The sequence below is a fragment of the Cheilinus undulatus genome, linkage group 1 (assembly GCF_018320785.1).
Source record: "Cheilinus undulatus linkage group 1, ASM1832078v1, whole genome shotgun sequence".
In the NCBI taxonomy this organism is placed as follows: domain Eukaryota; kingdom Metazoa; phylum Chordata; class Actinopteri; order Labriformes; family Labridae; genus Cheilinus; species Cheilinus undulatus.
This window is the reverse complement of record NC_054865.1, coordinates 29,852,414-29,872,393: the sequence shown is the minus strand read 5'-3', so window position 1 is coordinate 29,872,393 and position 19,980 is coordinate 29,852,414. Positions and strand designations below refer to the sequence as shown.

Sequence of the window (19,980 nt, the reverse complement as noted above, 5' to 3'; positions counted from 1 at the left end):
GAATGATCTTGACAGGTTGAAACAAAGATTAAAGGAAAGTAGATGTGTTTATTGGTGTAGATATCAACTTAAAAACCAGCAGTGGGCAGAATCTGTAACAAGCTCACTCAGCAATGTTTATTGAGCGGTTAATGTGTGTGCGGGTAAAGTTCAGCTCTATGGTGTGTATGTGAAGCATCATTTACTGTGTATTTGTCTGCTCTTGCCCCTCTACAAGCACTTAGCAGAGATCAACTTTTGTGTAATGACACAAATAGCACCCTTAACAATTCATTAGTTGAAACAACAGAACATTTTGTCTTATTTGCGACTCACAGATTCAAAGGCGTATAAGAGATGTTTAAAGGATTTTTATGGAACAGTTCTGTGGCTTTAAACACACAAGATGTCATGACAAAAATCAGCTGTTATCTGTTTTGTTTTGTCAACATTTTTTACTTTTTTGCCCGGTCGCACATTCCCACATTTCAAGTGAACAGCTGTCTTACCTACAGCATTTGATGAAATGTTCTTACTGGCACATCTTCAGCTAATGTATTGGCTCTGAGCATAAACTTTATCACTGGCAACAAAGATTAGCTAAGCACTTTGGCTGGATCCTGACAATTTAAAGACTTCATTGGTGATTTCATAGATTTAATCAAACTGAAAGAGGGCACAGTTTATCTTTATTATCCATTCTTTAATCAAACATTTCAACTTGAGCACAAATAGGGGGCGAAACATCTGACAGCAGTCAGATTCATCTCATTTCTTGGTACAGTAAGTGCAGTGATTGTTGCATTAATTCCAGTTCTGCAGAGGTCTTTTGTAGAAATGAAGAAAAACAACCCCTGTGCTAAGCTGTCCTTTTATGCCCCTCAAATGTACAATACATTTATGTTTCAGATGTGGGCGAGGGTTGTATTGCTGCCAACTTTATTGGTTTAGTCATTAGCATATATTTTAGTCAGGTGCCAGTATCTTATTGGTTCATTTGATGAATGGTTACAAGTTCATTTTCCTGGTGTTTTTTCTAAGGTTTGGACCAGGCTGTGTTCCAGAAAACAATTAACACCTTGCAACTGAGATATTTCAGCTCCTTACACATCAATCTTGTGATAAACTACAACTTGCCCTGTGCTCTTTGTTTTCCATCACATGCGAGGCATTTCCGAGCTGGTCTGCTGACTTGGCACAATCTGACTCTGGAAGACAGGCTGAAGAAATAATCCCAGAGTTCCCACTACACACACAATCACAAAGATCCACAGGAACATCCGATCCACCACCATGGCCACATACTTCCAGTCCTCTATTACCTGAAAGCATACATAAATCACATTTACATTAGTAACTGTGTATGTTTCTTGAAAGAAAAAAGGGAAAGAAGGGGTATTAATTTTGATATCAGTATTGCAGAACAGTGAGACGAGTAGAAGGAGGCTGCCATGCCTCTCTGCAGCCACTCGAGGGCAGAAAGAAGTAAAAGAATGGTGAATAAGTGCCAGAGTGATCCTCTCTATAATTCTAGGATCTTTGCATTCAACTACAATGGCAAAACCAAAATGACGATTCTTACCGCACGTTAGTATGGTACTGTGTATGCAAGCTTTTGAATTTAACTGAATGATAATAAAAATGTTTATTACTCTTTTTATCTATGTAACATTCACAATTTAGTTTGACTAAACCTATGTTCAGGGTTTAAATCATTTTTAGAATTTATACTATGTTATGTAGGGTTTTTTATTGTTGCATAGACCTCCACTGAAGTTGCTGTTGACCCTTTAACCCCATTTCCTGTCCTTGGTAGTTGTTGAAGCAAGTCATTCCTCATTCCTGGTCTCCTCCTTATTGTATTGATTTATCAGCGAAAGCGATTGATTACCTAAAGTCTGCCATTAATTTCCTGGGTCACCGCCACTACTTAAGGTTAGTAGTATTTGTTCCTGCTCCTCAGAGGTCACAAAAAGTACAGTAAATGTTATCTTGTCAATGCAAACACTATTGATCCAGTTTATTGGGTCAATAAAACCACTTATCTTACCAGTTTTAGCTTCTAAATTCAACGTTTTTTTTCTCTTGCAAGTTTCAAGTAGCATTACAATGTTCTTCTTCTTCTTCTTTTTTATTTGCTTAAGTTTCCTGGTTAAGCTCTTGTATTTCAGATTCCTGTGGGAAATACAGTACTTCCATATAAGCATTTGGACTGAAATGACAGCAACATTACACAGACATGTGAATGGCATCAATCTATCTTTTAGAAAAACAAAAAATATGATTTTTCTAATAGTAAACAATTTCTTTACTATCAGTTCAATTGAATGTGGTGACCAACATTAAAAAGTGGTTTTATCATCATTCTATGTAAGGTTTTATGCAATAGATTTCTATTACCGAAGTATAAACCAATATTTTTTTTTTACTTTATCATCATCATTACTTTAGGAAATGTTCTTCTCAGGCAGAAACAGAAAATCACAAGCAGGGTCTGGAAGAACAGAGTGGTTCACTGGTGTATGACTTAGATGCTCTGGGCATGCATGCATACAGCCATTCAGTGCACTATAAACTCCACATTAGACCCAAGTAAGATATGGAAAATGTTAAAATCTTTGGTCAGGAAGACCAAGATAAATCAGAGAGCTTTTGTGCACTATACACTAAACGGACAAAAGTATTTGGTCACCGGTTTATTATTAAATCCTGGTGTTTCAATCAGATCCAAGCATCAAGCCATACAGTCTCCATTTGCAAAAATTTGTGAAGCAAAATGGGTCGTTCTGAAGAGCTCAGTGACTTTAAAAACTTTGCAGTGGGAGCTTCACTGAATGGGTTTCCATAGTCTACCAGCTGCATGCACCAAGTCCAATGCCAAGGGTGGGATTGAGTGGTGTAAAGCACACCGAAACTGGACTGTGAAGCAGGTGAAACATGTTCTGTGGAGCGATGAATCGCGCTTCTCTGTTTAGCAGTCAAGTGAACGGGTCTGGGCGGATCCCACGAGACTGCATTTTCCCAACTGTGAGGTTTGGAGGAGGAGGGATAATGGTGTGGGGCTGTTTTTCATGGTCTGGGCTAGGCCCCTTATGAATGAAGTGAAATCCTAATGCTCCAACATACAAAGACATGTTGGCCAATACTACGCTTCCAACTTTGTGGCAATAGTTTGGGGAAGGTTCTTTTCTATTCCAACATGACTGTGCCCCAGTGCACAAAGCAAGGTTTGATGAAACATGGCATGGTTTGAAGCCCACACAGACCCTGACCATAACCCCACAGAGCACCTTTGGGATGAACTGGAACGGACACTGCTAGCCAGGCCTTTTTGTCCAACACCAAACCCTGACCTTGTAAATGCTCTACAGAATGAAAGTGCAAAAAAATTCCATAAAAACACTCCAAAGTCTTGTGGAAATCCTTCCAAGAAGACTAGAGGATGTTAAAGCTGCAAAAGGGGACCAAATCCCTATTAAAGAACATTTTTTTGAAAGTGTGTCATTTCAGTCCCCGTTGGTGTAATGGTCAGGTGGCCAAATACTTTAGTCCATATAGTGTATGGGTTTTTAAATTTAATTGAAGTTATGATATATCACATTCTCGACATAAATATTGCAACAATCGGATATAATCAATATAAATATTCTGCTGAGTAATGAATTCCTACTTTCTGATTGAACTCCTCTTGTTTTGTTGCTCTCAGTTCTGCATTTACAGCCCTCTGAATGAGTACTCATTCCTGATATGTAGCCGTTTTTTTGTGTGAGTCAGTGGCTCAAACATGTTTCATATATGTTTTTTATATCCACGTATACGCCCCGTCTTTAACTGTCTGCTCTGCCACCAAGTGGAGAAAGAGAGACAGCTCCGCTGATTGTAGAGGCACAAGAAGACAACTTAAGGAGAAACAACAGAGTTTCCAAACTGAAGAAAATATGTTCTTTGGTTCAACTAAAGAGATCAACTTTGATGAGTTTCACTGAATGGAGAGTCCTACAAACGGCTTCACTCAGCACTTAGCAAGGAAAGACGGGCAGGGAGGAAGAGAAGTGGACCTCTGATAGACAGTTTTGTTTTTCTCTGAGAGACTGGTTCAAAAGTGTGAAATGTACAGGATATCTACCCTGAAAGTTGCTCATTATGCCTTTTCTTACAAAAGCCTCAGATATAAATATCTAATTTCTCTAAAAAATGTCTACTCAATGCTTGATGTTCATATGTGAAACTCTTTAGTGGCACTTTTCCAATTAAATATTCAGCTAACATGTGTATACGTACGCTCTGATCATCGTCGTCTCCCATCATATGCTCTGCAACAAAGCGGACCCCATTTACTGCCTCTTGGACTTCAGCAGCCAAGTCTGAATTTCTGCTCTGCATCTTGTGATCAAGATCTTGTGCAGAAGCAAAACTTGGAAGGTAATCATTTGGTCGCAGTTCCCCTCTCCTGTAGGAGTGGCTGTGACTCAGTGAAGGAGCTGCATTTTTGTGCCCAGGGGTGGAGAAGGCAGAGTCAGGGGACAGCAGAGCAGCAGATGACATGGTGATACCTGCTTTGGACGCAACTGGGTAACTCACGCCCAAAATGGCTCTCCTTGCTCGCAGACACCGCTGCTGACGAAGTCTCTGGCGTGCTGAGTTATTGTGAGGGCGTCTCATGAAGAGTAAGGCGGGTAGTTTGATGAGAAATATCATCTTAACCCATGAGGGCATGGTGTGAGTGCTAGGGGAGCGATGGTGCACATTCAGTACACACACACTGGTGATAATGGAGAAGGTCACCAGCACCATGGTGAACATCAGATACTTGCCAATCAGGGGTACATCCAGCGAGGTGGGAGGGACGATCTTTGAGATTAGAAGCAGGAAGACAGTCAGGGCCAGAAGCACAGAGATGCAGAGGGTCATTTTCTCTCCACAGTCTGATGGTAGGTAGAAGACTAAGATTGCCAGAGAGGTGATAAGAACACAGGGAATGATCAGGTTAATGGTGTAGAAAAGAGGCTTCCTCTTAATGATGAAGTCATAGGTGAGGTCTACATAGGTCGGATCCAAAGGGTTGACAGTTCGTCTGCCTGGAAGCGCCAGAATATCCCACTCCCCACTGGGTGTAAAATCATCCATACTGGCCGCCTCAGACTTCAAGATCAAGTCAATCTCTGTGTGGTCATATGTCCAGGAGCGGAACTTGAGGGTGCAGTTCTGCTGGTCGAAGGGAAAATGCTTGACCTCAATCTTACAGGCGCTTTTGTAGATCGCTGGAGGAAGCCAGTTGATGGTGCCATTGGAGAGGACTATAGCGTTGGTAAAGACTGTAACCTCATAGGTACCATCAGCACTATGGAAATGAGAAAAAGAGACAGAAAGGTGTAGAAGTCATATAAGCTAAAAGAATCTGACAGATGTTTTCATTTCATTGCTTCCTAATTGATAACACAACACTGAAATCCAGAGAAAAATCTGACATTTCATGTTAAAAAACAGTTTTATAGCCCATTAGCTACCATCAGAACATGGTAAATAGTATTCAGCCATTTCCTCATTAGTATTAAGAATGATGAAAGAGATAGAAAAGGCATGTATTATTCACAGATTTTACTGCTAATCTTACAATGTAACATTAACTGTGTAGCCCTATCTTTTAGATTTACTGTTGTTTTCAAGATACACACAGAATTCCATCAAATATAAACTCTACAGGGACTTGAGTAATCCATGGTGAACTTTTTTATGCCTAAAATACAGAAATCATCCCATTTGGCTTCTTAAATGTAAAGTAATAGAAACATATTTTTGTTCCACTTACATCAAAAATTAAGACTGAGCCTTGCTGTAAAGCAACATTTTTAAAGAGTACTTGTCCTTTTAAATTATTAATGCAGTCATTGTGGAATTATCGACTCCGTCTTCCTTACTTGTTGTACAGAACGATATCTGGAAGCCAGATGTGTCTGGAAGGAATTCGTAGCTTGTCGATACCTTCATACTTTGCAGGGTCCCAAGATAACCTGTAATCCTCCCAGTGCTGTTGAGAATCAGAAAGAGACCAGTTTATTGACACGCTTTCCCTGGACCAACCTATTTCTCATTACATGCTTCATTATCAGTGAAATATGTTTAGAGCACAATTATAGAGGCATATTGTTCCAGGTTTAAAGAGGAAGAAAGGATATGGTTTAATTCAAGTTCAGACAGAAGGACATTTAAGACAAAACAGGCTGATGGAGTTTATGACACTGAGCCACATCAAACTTACCTGAGTGAGCCAGACATTAGTGGTCATAATCTGTTCTCTTTCATTCTGGAAAATTACAAGTGAGAAGACAATTGATTCAGACAGAAATATAATGGAAAACATCTTAATCTAATGCATCTAACAAATATTCCCTAAGTCAGGGGTGTCCAAACTATGGCCCACAGGCCAACTGCAGCCCGCGGCCCATTTTTTATTGGCCTGCGGCACATTCTAAAAATAAAACAAAATATGGCCTGCATGAGAGCATAAGGCTTGTGCTTGACTGTATTGTACTTCTTAGTTTCGACACTAGGTGCAGCTTTGTTGAAGAGGCAGCTTATCCATGTCAAAAGACAGGTGCCATCACTCAAAGAGTTGATAGGTGATGAAACATGGCAGAAGCAAAGAAACGGAAGATATAAAGTGAGTGTAGAAAGTCTCAGGCGTGGTGGGAAAATGAGTATTTCTTCACTGAAGTCTAGGGGAAGTGTGTCTGTTTAATCTGTGATGAAACCGTTGCAGTGATGAAAGATTATAACTTTCAGCAACACTATGAAACCAAGCATCAGTCTTACACCTCATATACCGGTGCCGAGTGAGAGCAGAAAGTTAAGCAGATGACCGCCAGCTTGCTAGCTCAGCAAAAGTATTTTTTCCGTGCCAACAAAGCTCAAGAAAATGCCACAATTGCCAGCTATGAGATAGCTCATCTTATTGCCCGTCATGGAAAGCTTTTGTCTGAGGGAAACTTCATAAAATATGTTCAGAGGAAATGCAGGACTTCAACAATGTTAGCATGTCTAGGAACACAGTTGCCTGGCAAATCAAGACTTGTCGGCTAACTTAAAACAACAAGTTTCAGACAAAGCCTGTGCTTTCGATTTTTTACTCACATGTGACGAGAGCACCGATGCCACAGACACCGCACAGCTCTTAATCTTTTTACAAGGAATTTACGACAGCTTTTGAATTACGGAGGAGCTGCTTGATCTGATGAGTTTAAAAGGCACAACAACGGGTAAGGACATTTTTGAATGTGTCAGCGGCTTCACTGAAGAACAAACACCAGCTTCTCTCCCTACACAACTTCTACCAAAGCTTGGAAAAGGAAAAGTTTCCTCTGATGACGCGCCATGCAAAAAGAATACTGTGTCTGTTCGGCTCAACATACACATGTGAGCAAAATTTTACTTGATGACTTTGAACAAAAGTGAACTAAGAACCAACATAACAGCCATCTATGTGATATCCTTTGCATCTCAGCATCCAAACTTGCTCCGGACATGCCAGCCATCCTCCAGTCAAAAGTGCAGCAGCACTGCTCCCACTGAATGCAGCCCCGCTCCCGTCATGGGTGAGTTAAAATATATGACACCCAGTATTTATGTGTTAAAAGCCATAAATCTTAATAAAATAAATTTGACATTTTGCTAAAAGAAAGAAGGTAGCATATTCTAATTGTATATAATCCTTCCTAACTACGTTATTTGTATAGGCTTGGAGTTCATTTGTAAACTAACATCTGCTGCGAAGAAATTGTTGACATGTTTATTTTTTACATCACTATATTTCAAAACATGAACAGTGAAAAATTAACCAGCAAATTAAAAACCCAATTCATAGCACCCTGGTGAATAAAGACAATGGATTACAGCAGAAAATAGCGTGGATCGAGCGCCGTCTTTTGGTCTGGTTTAGAAAGCAGACGGCTCTAATCATCTTTAATCCTTTAAAGCCTGAATAAACAAATTATAGCCAGAAAATTCTAATTTTTTGGAACTAAAATGTTTATTTTACTTTCTACTGAGATCCAAAAAAATCCAAATTTCCATAAAATTTAACATATATTTTTTTTTGTATCACATTTGATACATTGGGTGTTTCTGGTAAGTGATTATTCACTTGAGGGCATTTTTATCATTTATCAGATTGTATTCAGAATATTTTTAGTAATATACTGATCATATTGATTAGATAGAGGTATCACAAAAGTATGTATCAAATATGATACAACAGGCTTTAAAGGGTTAAGTACCATCACTACTATAAAGTTACACAGCTTCCTGCAATTTGCTCTTGTTTTGAGTCTGAATGTGAAGATGAGCTGTCACTGTGAAAGGTGCGTCTTTTCATCCTTAGCAGGGGTGGATCTAGAGGGGAAGACCCCCTGAATTCTGACTGGCAATCCCAAAATCCTTAACAGTTATGAGCTTTTTATTTTAAAAAGCCATTAATGGAAAGCTGTGATGCAGGATATTTTCTATAAATATTTTAAACATTTTAACGTTGGATTCACTGTCTTTAATACATTATAGGTAAGCTTTCTCAATGTGGCCTGGCCAGCCTTCAGTTTCTCCACTTGCAGCCCTCGGAGAAAAAATCTGGACACCCCTGCCCGAAGAGATTGAACCGATGTACAACACAGACATATGAGATTGCTTCCTTGTAAGACCAGCTTGAAGAACCTTATCAAAATGGTTATAATTGCCAAAAAGGCTGTGGCAGACCAGAGAAATCCTAACTCCTCTATTAATAGCCTGTGCAGTCTCAGCTCCATTTGGTTGGTAAATCCAGTACAGCACATTCAGTTAGTATGGGGACTTACCAACAAAACTGAAATGCCTTTGCAGATTGACTGACAGCATTTCTATTTGCCTATTTGCACAACAGCAGTAATGATGTGGTCCATATTGCTTTCCTGCTGAGTGACACCCTGAGATGTCACTTCCACACATTGCTCTGGAGCAAACCTCCTCTACTAAATTCCCTTTATAAAGGTTCCAAGATATGGCCAGACTTTGGGTGGAGTGCATGTGCAAAGCATCAGGCATTTTTATGCCTGTGCAGGTGTAGGAACATAAGATGGCTTCAACTATCCAGTAAGAAGGGCATTCCTTGCAAAGAACCTCCTCATTACTTGGTTTAGTAAAATAAATAGCTTATCTGTTGTGCATATTCCAAGCGTCCTTTCAACATGCATAAATAAAACAGGCATCATCAGACTGTTGCTTGTTTGATGCTAAAAGGGGCAGAGAAAAAGATGTTAACTACAGGGCCTTGTAAGGCAGGTATTTAATGGATGTAAACAGGGCTAGAATGATACGTCACCTTAGCCCTTTGTTAGCACACGTTTTATATAAACTTAGCAAAAAAAGTAAGTAAATCTGTGTTTAGTAGGTTATTTCTTTGTTTTAACAATGCTTCTTGGTAATAAATCTTATACCACTGGAAAGCCTGTTTATTACCCTTTTCAATGGTGCCACATTTGTCAGCAGAGCTGAGTATGTGGGTTGTGCCCATGAAAAATGTGCCAAATCTTGTCTGCCAATGCCAAACAGCTTATTTTGCTGTTGCTATTGACTATTGTTCTGAGCTTCTGGTACCCCCTGAGAGCATGGGCCCAGCTACAATGGTCAGTAGATGTCTGCTCCAAGAATCGGCATGCCACGTTTGACTGATCTGGGTAGGGCCCATGCGATAGGGCAACTTCAAGCTGATGTTCTGCAAAACCAAGTTGCAGCATTGTCTGGAGTGAGCCCTAACACCATCTCCCTCACTGGAAAAAAGAGGCTTGTCATCATTGGAGGCAATCTCAATGCAAAGAGATATCAAGATTAGATTCTGCAACCAGTGGCAATCCCATATCTCCACAGTCTGGGACCGAACTAAGATGACAACGCTCAACCCCACAGAGCGGGATTTATCAGAGACTACCTCCAGAATTTGTGAGTGGAGAGGATGGAATGGCCTGCCAGCAGTCCTGACCTCAACCCCATTGTGGGATCAGCTTGGGCGTGCAGTTCGTGCCAGAGTGACCAACACAACAACACTGGCCAACTTGCGACAAATGCTGGTTGAAAAATGGGATGCCTGCACTGCCTACTGAAGAGCGTGTTTCTTGCTCACTGAATTCCGGAATTGGCTAATAAAAATGGAATTTACAATTTAACGCAGAAATCACAGAATTGAATAAATTTGACTGAAATGCTATGTTTTTTTAAGAAAGAGGAACGTATATCTGGGGGATATGTTCAGGGGGATCACTAAAGCGGGTCACAACTTGTGCCTCACTTCACAAACACTCAACCCCTCCTAACAACAATACAAAGCATGTCAAAGCAGCTGCACAAAACACCGACAAACATCAGGTAGCCAAGTGGCAACCTCCGGTCCTGAAAAATGAAGCCAATGCGGAAGTGCAAAAAATTGCTATACCGCGAGTTTCCACTAGAGGCTGGCTACAGGAACGCTGGAAGTTCCATCTGCACACATGTTAAACAGCCGGTTTTGACACACAAAATAAACTAGTTTACAGCCTGGTTCAAAACACCAAACGTGTCTAATTAGCTAGTGTCTTATTGTGCTCCCACTGTACGGGGGGTGAATTTTTTTGTACCACAATTGTTTGGATTATGTTTAGGATGAAAGCTGATTGGCACGTCTCATTTGATTGACAGATAGCTCAGCAGGCAGAGGCTCCGTGTCTGTCAACCGGAATGCTAGCTAGCAGGCTGACAGGAAGTCACGCTTAGTGGGCGGGCCATTAGGTTGATCCAAAGTTCAGTTGAGACCGCGATTTCAATATGGAGGCCTCCACGAATGGGCTTCAAGAACTGTTTTAGCCCGCCTATTGTAAGCAGACGACTGACGTCACACGGGGTTTGTCCAATTCTTTCTACAGTCTATGCAGGTAGCACAACACGGGGCAGTACAGGGCGACATAATGTTGCACCTTAAAGGAAACTCATCCATGCTTGGGAGTTATTTTACCTGACCACACCAGAGAGTCACGGAGAGAGAGAGGTGTATCTGTGCGCGAGCCACAGCTGAAGTCGCAACTTGAAGTCCTACTCACTCCTCCAGGGCTTCAAACTTGAGTAGGACGGACTTGAGATTTTAAAAAGTCCTGTAGTCTAAATGATGTTACATTCAAGTAACAATTAGCTTAATAATTCCTCCCGTAGATACTGTAGTTCCCTTTGGTTGCTTAAGAAGTCAACACATGTCTGCATTAACGTAATGTCTGATATGAGACAGACAGCGAGGATGGAGATGATGAAAACCGTTACAGTCAGGAGTAGAACATAATGAAGCATCAAACTGCATGGACTGTTACAGACTGTGAGAGTAAAGAAAAGTTTAGGTAACAGGTTTACTATTGATCATTTAACTTTAATGTGACTTTCTTATTAAGTCACTATCACTCTGTGTTTGAGAGAAAAGATGGATTTCTTCATTTACATTATAAACATCAGTTAGGATGTGATTATACACGTGGATGTGTCTTAAAATGTTGGAAATATCTGACTGTTACACTGGTTATAATTATTTTATATCAGGGTTATTCAAACAACGGCTCTTGGGCCAACTGTGGCCCTTTTTCAATAAATTTAAGGTTATTTCTATTTAATTAGTTAACATTTTAATCATTTACATAAACAAGACACTCTTTTTTATGGTAAAATTAGTGGAAAGGTTAAAAAACGAAATTCCAAAAAATTAAAATGGAAAAAACGGAATTTGGGAAGAAAGAAAATGGATTTCATAGGGCCCTAGCTTAATGGGTTGCCTGGATCTGCGTACTCTGGCTTCCTCCTTCAGACCAATAACGTGCTTTTTAGGTTAATTGGTGACCCTAAAATGCCCGTAAGTGTGAGAGTGCCTGGTTGTTTGTCTCTGTATGTCAGCCCTGAATTAGCTGGCAACCAGTCCAGGATGTACATGCCTCTTGCCCAGTGACCACTGGGATAGGCTCCAGCCCCCCACAACCCCAAAAGGGAAGCAATGTAGAAAATTGAAGGATGAATTGATGGTTCTCTTAGGATCTGAAATTAAGTGTTTTTAAGTGTAGGATCGTTTAAACTATCAAACTATCCCTTTGTTGTTATTCTATTTGATAAAAATCAGCTGCTGTGGTGAATTCTGTAGGATGTTTATTGTTTCAAATCACCATGTAATGTGATGCGTATTCTTGCCTGTGTATCGTGATACGTACCGTATCATGAGGCTGGAAAAACCCACCTTTACCTTGGATAGGGAGCTCGCTCACCTCCAAGCTGAGATCGAAGACTACGGGTGGGAGTGTGACCATGAAGGAGGTCAGTGAGGTAGGGTGGGGCCAGAGCATTAAGGGCTTTGAAGGTAAGGAGCAGTATTTTAAATTGAATCCGGTAGGGGATAGGGAGCCAGTGGAGTTTTTGGAGAATGGGGGTGATGTGATCGCGGGATCCGGTATGGGTGAGGAGGCGTGCTGCAGAGTTTTGGATATACTGAAGTTTATTGAGAACTTTGGAAGATGTACCATAGAGAATGCTATTACAATAGTCTAGTCTGGAGGTGATAAAAGCATGGATCAAGGTTTCAGCAGCAGAGAAGGAGAGTAGTGGGCGGAGACGGGCTACCTGGTACCTGGTCTGTCTCTCATTGGCCAATTTAGGCCACGGTTGGATAGGGTTCTTCAGGTTGCCCTCATGCAGATGCAATCCCCACACTTAGGGTTTAAAAGGGAACCAATATTTTTGTAATAGAAAGTGCAAAAACAGTCCTAAAATCTTTACACTATATTTTGATTTCGCCAACTATATTTATCAAGAGGCCCAAGCAGTTATCTTGAATGCAAATGCACATTTTAAACCCTGTTTCTTTTTTGGACCATTTTTATTGGCATTGCTTACATCAGACAAACTGGTTTAGCCCATCTTGCATTTCCCATATTGGCATATCTAGCCTGGCAAAAACTGTTGCCTTAATTGTCCTTGTAGGGTGACCCTTGCAAGTAGAAATCTCTGGTGTTGAAAAATAAATCCAATGGAAAAGTGCAAACAAAACAGCAGTTCCTTGAGTGTCTGCTTGAGGCTGACTACAGAAGTCTTACAAGTCCATACTACACCTGTACTAAAATGCCATTTTTTGCAGCAGAATCAAGCATGTTTACAACCTGGTTCAATTTTTTTTGTCTGAATAACTCATGTTTTCTTTGACAAATGCTGCAGAGGTGAATATTTTTTTAATAACTCATCTGTTTTGGTTTTATGAGGCTAAAGTCAATCATGATAGCTGACATGGGTGATCTGATGAAAAGCACATCACATTTTAGCCATTTACCAGGAGGCTTAATGCACAACTCGACTCCACCTCTTTTCCCGTGGCTTGGTTGACTCAAAGTTGGTGTGAGACAGAATTTATATGACTGCCATCGATTGGCTTTAATTTGGTTCAACTGCACTCCAGAAGTCAATGAGTGATGTCACTGAGACTATGTTCATGTTTTGTTAAGCCTATGTTCCCTTGTTGTACACTTGTAATGGTTTGTGGGCATTTGATGTCTGACTAATCAGTGATCTATAGCTTTAGCACTCCATCTTTTAACATTGATTATACCAAAAGTACTCAGGTGTTAAAGCAAGTCTTACTCTGAAGTAACAATTGTTTTACCCGAGGGCAGAGAAGTAGCGATACTAGAAAGTGTCAGGTGAACCTTTTTGTTGACTGTCATCTTGAAGGTAGCATTTACTTTTAGGTGACGACAAACACAATTCAAACCTTTATGCATTCACAGCATGCGTGTAGACATGTTTACTGACTGCACTGTCATCATACTGCCATGACATACACTTTCTATAAATTGATATCAAATGCCAATTACTTCAAGTAATACAATGCAAACTAATAAACTGAGGCTGTGAAAGCACCCTGCTGCCCTGATCCGCAGCCTGGATGAGTTTCCACTGTAAATCAGAGGACAGCCTCTTTCACTGGGGCTAAAACAGCTTTATGGCCCCTTTTAATCCAATGTGCTGAAGTTTCAATCTCGACATGACAGAGGCAGAGATCACAGCTGACCACATCCATCCAAGGCTTCATCCATTCTTTTAGAGCTACGGCCTCTCTGTGCAGGCTGCCATGGAATTAACTGCTTTCTCAAAGCTCTGTGTCTCCTGCTCTATCTTTTCTATCATCCTCTTTCTTTCACTCTGTCTTTCCCTTTTGGTTTGCCCTGTACAGATTCTCTTCCTAAAACACTCATAATGGACAGGACAGGAGTATTTGGTTCCTTACCACACTGATGAGCTGAGCCAAAGACACCTGCAGCCTCACTGTGACTCTGGCACTCCTGTTGACAGCCGGGCGGATCAGCGGATTATAGCGACTCTTTCCCAACAGCCAGTTCATGAGACGCTCCTCTGAGTCAGCACAGCTGCTACCTGGTGAAGAATAAGAGTAAATAAAGCTGATCAACACATTAGACGATTAAAATGCTGTTTCTTGTAAAAGCTCATGGATACTGATGCTTTCTGGAGAGGAAACTGAGATGCGGAAGATGTGGTTTGATACGTTTTTTTTTTTTGGTGAGGATTTATTGTTCTTACCAGAGATGGAACAGTTAACAAATACATTTGAAGTCACCTTGATAACAGCTGATCAGTTAATTCTTTAAAAAATCATTTGAAATAGCATAAACTTCAAGCATCAAAAATGTCTTATAATGAAAGCACTCTATTTATACTATATTGCCAAAAGTTTTCGCTCACCTCCCTTGACTTGCATATGAACTTAAGCGATATCCCATTCTTAATCCATAGGTTTTAATATAATGTTGGTCCAGCTTTTGCAGCTATAACAGCTTCAACTCTACTGGGAGGGCTTTCCACAAGGTTTAGGAGTGTGTTTATGGGAATATTTGACCATTCTTTCAGAATCACATTTGTGACACACACACACACACATATACACACACTGATGTTGGACAAGAAGGCCTGGCTCTCAGTCTTCACTCTAATTCATCCCAAAGGTGTTTTGTCGTGTTTGTCGGACTCTGTGCAGGCCTGTCAAGTTCATCCACACCAAACTCTCTCATCCATGTCTTTATGGACCTTGCTTTGTGCACTGGTGCACAGTCATGTTGGAACAGGAAAGGGCCATCCCCAAACTGTTCCCACAAAGTTGGGAGCATGGAATTTTCCCAAAATCTTTTGGTATGCTGAAGCATTCAGAGTTCCTTTCACTGGAACTAAGGGGCCAAGCTTAGCTCCTGTAAAATAACTCCACACCATAATCCCCCATCCACCAAACCTTACACTTGGCACAATGCAGTCAGACAAGTACCATTCTCTTGGTAACTGCCATACCCAGACTAATCCATCATATTGCCAAATGGAGAAGTGCGATTTGTCACTCCAGTGACGCATCTCCACTGCTCTAGAGTCCAGTGGTGGCGTGCTTTACACCACTGCATCAGATGCTTTGCATTGCACTTGGTGATGTATGGCTTGGATGCAGCTGCTTGGCCATGGAAACCCCCTCCATGAAGTCCTCTACGTACTGTTCTTGAGCTAATCTGAAGGCCACATGAAGTTTGGAAGTCTGTAGTGATTTACTCTGCAGAAAGTTGGCAACCTCTGTGCACTATGCACCTCAGCATCCGCTAACCCTGCTCTGTCATTTTACCTGTGGCCATGGAAGTGATTGGAACACCTGATTTCAAGTATTTGAATGGGTGAGTGAATACTTTTGGCAATATAGTGTACTTACACAAAGCAAAAAAAATCCTATCATCCTGAGAGCTGTCTAAAGACATATTTCTGAGTGGAACAAAAAGTGTGGGGTACAGAAGCAGAAACTTCCAATGTTTAAAGATGACAAAAAATCTTTTGTGCCAAAACTCAACAATTCCACAGTTGAGATTGACTGGAAGCTCCTCAGAAACCCCATTATACCGAACATTAAAGCACACATTTGTCCAGCAGAAACAAACATGTTTAGCGTGATGCAGAAAGTAATTACTTTATCTTTGTTTTACTTTAACCCTGAATTTTGTTTTAAAAGACACAGAGCCACCTCATAATGAGAGCTGTGATAGAAAGAGAGCCACTGATTTGCCCAGACTATATAAGAGTCCAGGCTGCTTAGATTTTTATTCTAATTCTAACATGGGACATTGGACAGCAATCAATGCAATGCCCAAGGGGGCATACAACTGAGGACTTTCCTCTCTGTCTGGCTGTAGAGCCTAAATCAGACACCACTTTCACTTCCTCAGCGATGGGCAGATAGCGAGGGGAGTGTGTGGGAGGAATGTAAAAAATAATAAGTGTAGCTTAAGAATGACAGTGTAGATCTATTTTTAATTGTTCTTATTATTTTAATGTATATTTGATAAACTAATTTGGGGTTGACATCAAAATATGAAGACGAGACAGTAAGTCAACATTTCAGCTTTTATTTCCAGGTATTTACATCTGAACCTGATACACAATTTAGAAGATATCATTATTTGAACACCATTTGAGATTGACTTGGCCAGTATAAAACCTTCCACTTCTTGCTCCTGATGAACTCCTTTGTTGTTTTGGCAGTGTGTTTTGGGTCATTATCTTGCTGCATGATGAAGAATCTCCCAATCAGTTTGGTTGCATCTTTCTTTAAATTGGCAGAAAAAATGTTTCTGTAAACTTCTGGGTTCATTTCTGCTGCCATCATGTGTTACATCATCAATGAAGACTAACAAGCCCGTCCCAGAAGAAGCCATGCAAGCCCAAAACATGAAATTACCTCCACTGTGTTTCACAGATGAAATTGTATGTTTGGGATCATGAGCAGGTCCTTTTTTTCTACAAACTTTAGTCTTTCTGTCACTTTGGTAAAGGTTTAACTTTGTCTCATCAGTCATTAAAAACTTTGTCCCACAATGTTTGAGGCTGGTCTCTGTACTTTTTGGTAATTTCCAGCCTGGCCTTCCTGTTCTTCTTGCTAAGGAGTGGTTGGCATCTTCTGGTGTAGCCTCTGTACTTTTGCTCATGAAGTCTTCTGTGAACAGTAGATGGTGATACCTTCACTCCTGACCTCTGGAGGTTGTTGCTGATGTCACTAACAGTTGTTTTAGGGTCTTTCTTTACAGCTCTCACAATGTTGCTGTCGTCAACAGCTGACGTTTTCCTTGGTCTACCCGTCTGACATCTGACCAGTGGTTTCTTTCTTCTCTAGGATGTTCCAGATGGTTGTACTGACTATGGCCAGTGTTTGTGCAATGGCCCTGATTGATTTTCCATTTTCTCTCAGCTTCACAATCGCTTGTTTTTCACCCATAGACAGCTGTCTGGTTTTCATGTTTGTTGCACCTCTAACTATAAATGTAGTCTGCACAGGCAAAACCCAAATCTGAAACTGAGTGCAGCCATTCAGCGCTATCGATTGTTTGAATAATCAATGTAATAAGACACACCTGGCCAATAAAACACACCTGTGAGTCACATGTTCTAATACTTGTACTCACATGAAAAGTGGGTAGGTTCAAACAAAAGGTGCTATCTTCTCAGTTGTCAGATCCAGACGTAAATACCTGGAAATAATAGCTGAAATTTTGATCTCTTGTCTCATATTCATCTTTTGATGTCAAACCCAAATGTTTTTAGTCTAGAAAAATAAAGGAACTGGCCTCACTGCCCCAATACTTTTGGAGGGGAGTGTATAATATCTCTCCAAGTCCCTGCCTCTGGACTAAAATTCAGACACTTTTAGAGGAAATGAACAAATTAGTCAGGCAAATCCTTCTTTAGCAGCTCACCTAGCACCACAAATGGCCCCTTACTAACCTCATGTATAACTTTAAAGGTCTTCTGGAGAATAGCAGGTATAATTAGGGAAAGCCAGACTTTACTGTGTTCTGGAAATTACACTGAAAGGTTGCAGAGCCATTACAGAGTAATTACATTTTGGGGGAGGGTAGATAATTAAACACCACGTTAGGAACTCTTTTTTTCTTTTGGAACTAACTTTTGGATGCTTATTGGATGTTACAAATTAGAGGAAGCTCAAAATACCAGCATTTAAACTGCACCTACTTCCTTCCATCTCTGATAAATGAGGCCTACGTTGAAGGTGAAGACAAGCCTGATTGAAACTGATGATCATTGCCTCTCATCTGGAGCAGAATGAATACATGTGGTACTACCTCTTCTATTTTCCTTACATGCAGCTGGTTATTAATGCCCCTGCATATAGCCTGGAGTAGCTAAGTCGACTTACTCATGGGAAACACTCCAATGAAGTGAGACTCTCACTGATGGGCCTGAGCTGTCAATATTCTGCAGAGAGATTTTCATGACTGAGAATCAGCACATAAACATTCAGCACAGCTTCATATGATAAGTCAAGAGCAATGTAAGGCTTCTAACCTCAGTGTTCCTCCTTTTACTGAATTCCAAACTCTGTTGGCATACAGACTCCAGCTCTGCAGGGTGCAGCTTTGCCCATTGTGTCAGAGAATACTGTCAGTCATATCTCTGAGGTCCCATCAAGCACCATCTGATCTTCACAAAGCCCTTCAACTCTTCAGACATACACAGTGTGAGGCCAGCTCACATGGGGTTAAAGCATCTTAAAAACCATATAGATTTGTCAGAGCCTGCTTTGAGCTGCCACTGTAGGTGTGTGTATGTGTCTGTGTGTGTACTAAAGTGAGTGTTGTGTGTTGACATTATGTTGATTGAAGCTGAGGTCAGGCGTGTTAATACGGTGCTAGAGTCAGCCATTATGGAGTTGATAAGGTCACTCAGTGAAGTAAACTGAAAACATGATTCTACTAAAAACTAATACAGTCTGAGTCCTGAGAGTATAATGAAGTCAGTGAATGAACCAAAACAAGGCAAAGGTTGAATGCTGCTGCAAATACATTTTTCTGTTCCTAGTTTACCTTTAACATATTGTTATATGTATTGTGTTACTTTGACATAATGACTTATTTGACTGATGAAATATTCAAATTTGGAGTGTCACACTTTACTTTCTTTTCTTAAATTAATTTGTGATTCATAAAAAAATCCCATTTTCTTAACTGGGGAGCCAATATTTGGCTCTCTGGTTGAAAAAATAAAGAAAGATCAGCTCAGAGGTTTCACATCATTTTACAGAGTTTTAAGCTCATTTCTAAATTTTAACTGTTCTTGAATATTTGATATCTTTAACCTCCCTTTGTGTAGCCTATTTAAATCAAGAGTACCTGGATGCGGCCGAGGACCTCCACCCCATACTGGAAGTCGGAAAATCACCGCCATCTCGCCTTCTAATACCGGAAGTCACTTGAACTGAACGTCTTCTTCATTGTTTCAATACATATATGAAACTGTATTATATATAAAATTACTTCATTTTAAATCATGGATTACATGTTTTTATTTAACTGAGAAAATACAAGAAAGTGGATTCTGCTTTTACGTTTCACTATCAGTTACTATTTTAATATGGATCATTTATTATAAATAATTAATTCAAATCCATGTAATTCCGTTGTTTGAGCTATTTATTCCGAAAACTTGTACAATCCTTGTCTACTGTATTGGATGAAGTAGGCGACTTGCCTCTGGCAACATGGCAGCCACACTGGCGTCCGGCCAGCCAGCCAATCTCCCGGCACATGTTATGTCTGTTCTCAGTGATTTTTGAATTTGGATCATAAATCGATTTATTAAAATCAATATTACGTGATCGCTGTGCTTGTTCATCTGAAAACTCACATATTTTTCTTCTACTTGTATTTCTTTATGTGGCGAACCTGGCTATATTAATATGGCGGCGACACATGGAGTAAACAACGAAGAAGACGTTCAGTTCAAGTGACTTCCGCTATTATAAGACAAGATATGGCTTCGATTTTCCGATTTCCGGTATGGGGTGGAGGTTCTCAGCTGCATCCAGGTCCCTCTCATTTAATTCAAGAGGGTCTGGCTGCAGACCTCAACAAAACCTCTGCGCTGGGATGTTCAGCC

General features: G+C 40.4%; 1 protein-coding gene across 1 annotated transcript; it reads right to left on the bottom strand.

Annotated features, from left to right (window-relative positions):
- Positions 1–613: 613 nt before the first annotated feature.
- chrnb4 (cholinergic receptor, nicotinic, beta 4 (neuronal)) lies at positions 614–18,459 on the bottom strand. The gene is made up of 7 exons (XM_041786745.1): positions 18,391–18,459; positions 18,242–18,300; positions 14,276–14,421; positions 6,239–6,283; positions 5,898–6,007; positions 4,261–5,320; positions 614–1,301 (listed from the first exon to the last, which is right to left on the bottom strand). Exons 2-7 carry the CDS (start codon positions 18,243–18,245, stop codon positions 1,137–1,139), a joined length of 1,530 nt encoding a protein of 509 aa, XP_041642679.1. The 5' UTR covers positions 18,246–18,300; positions 18,391–18,459; the 3' UTR covers positions 614–1,136.
- Positions 18,460–19,980: the final 1,521 nt, after the last annotated feature.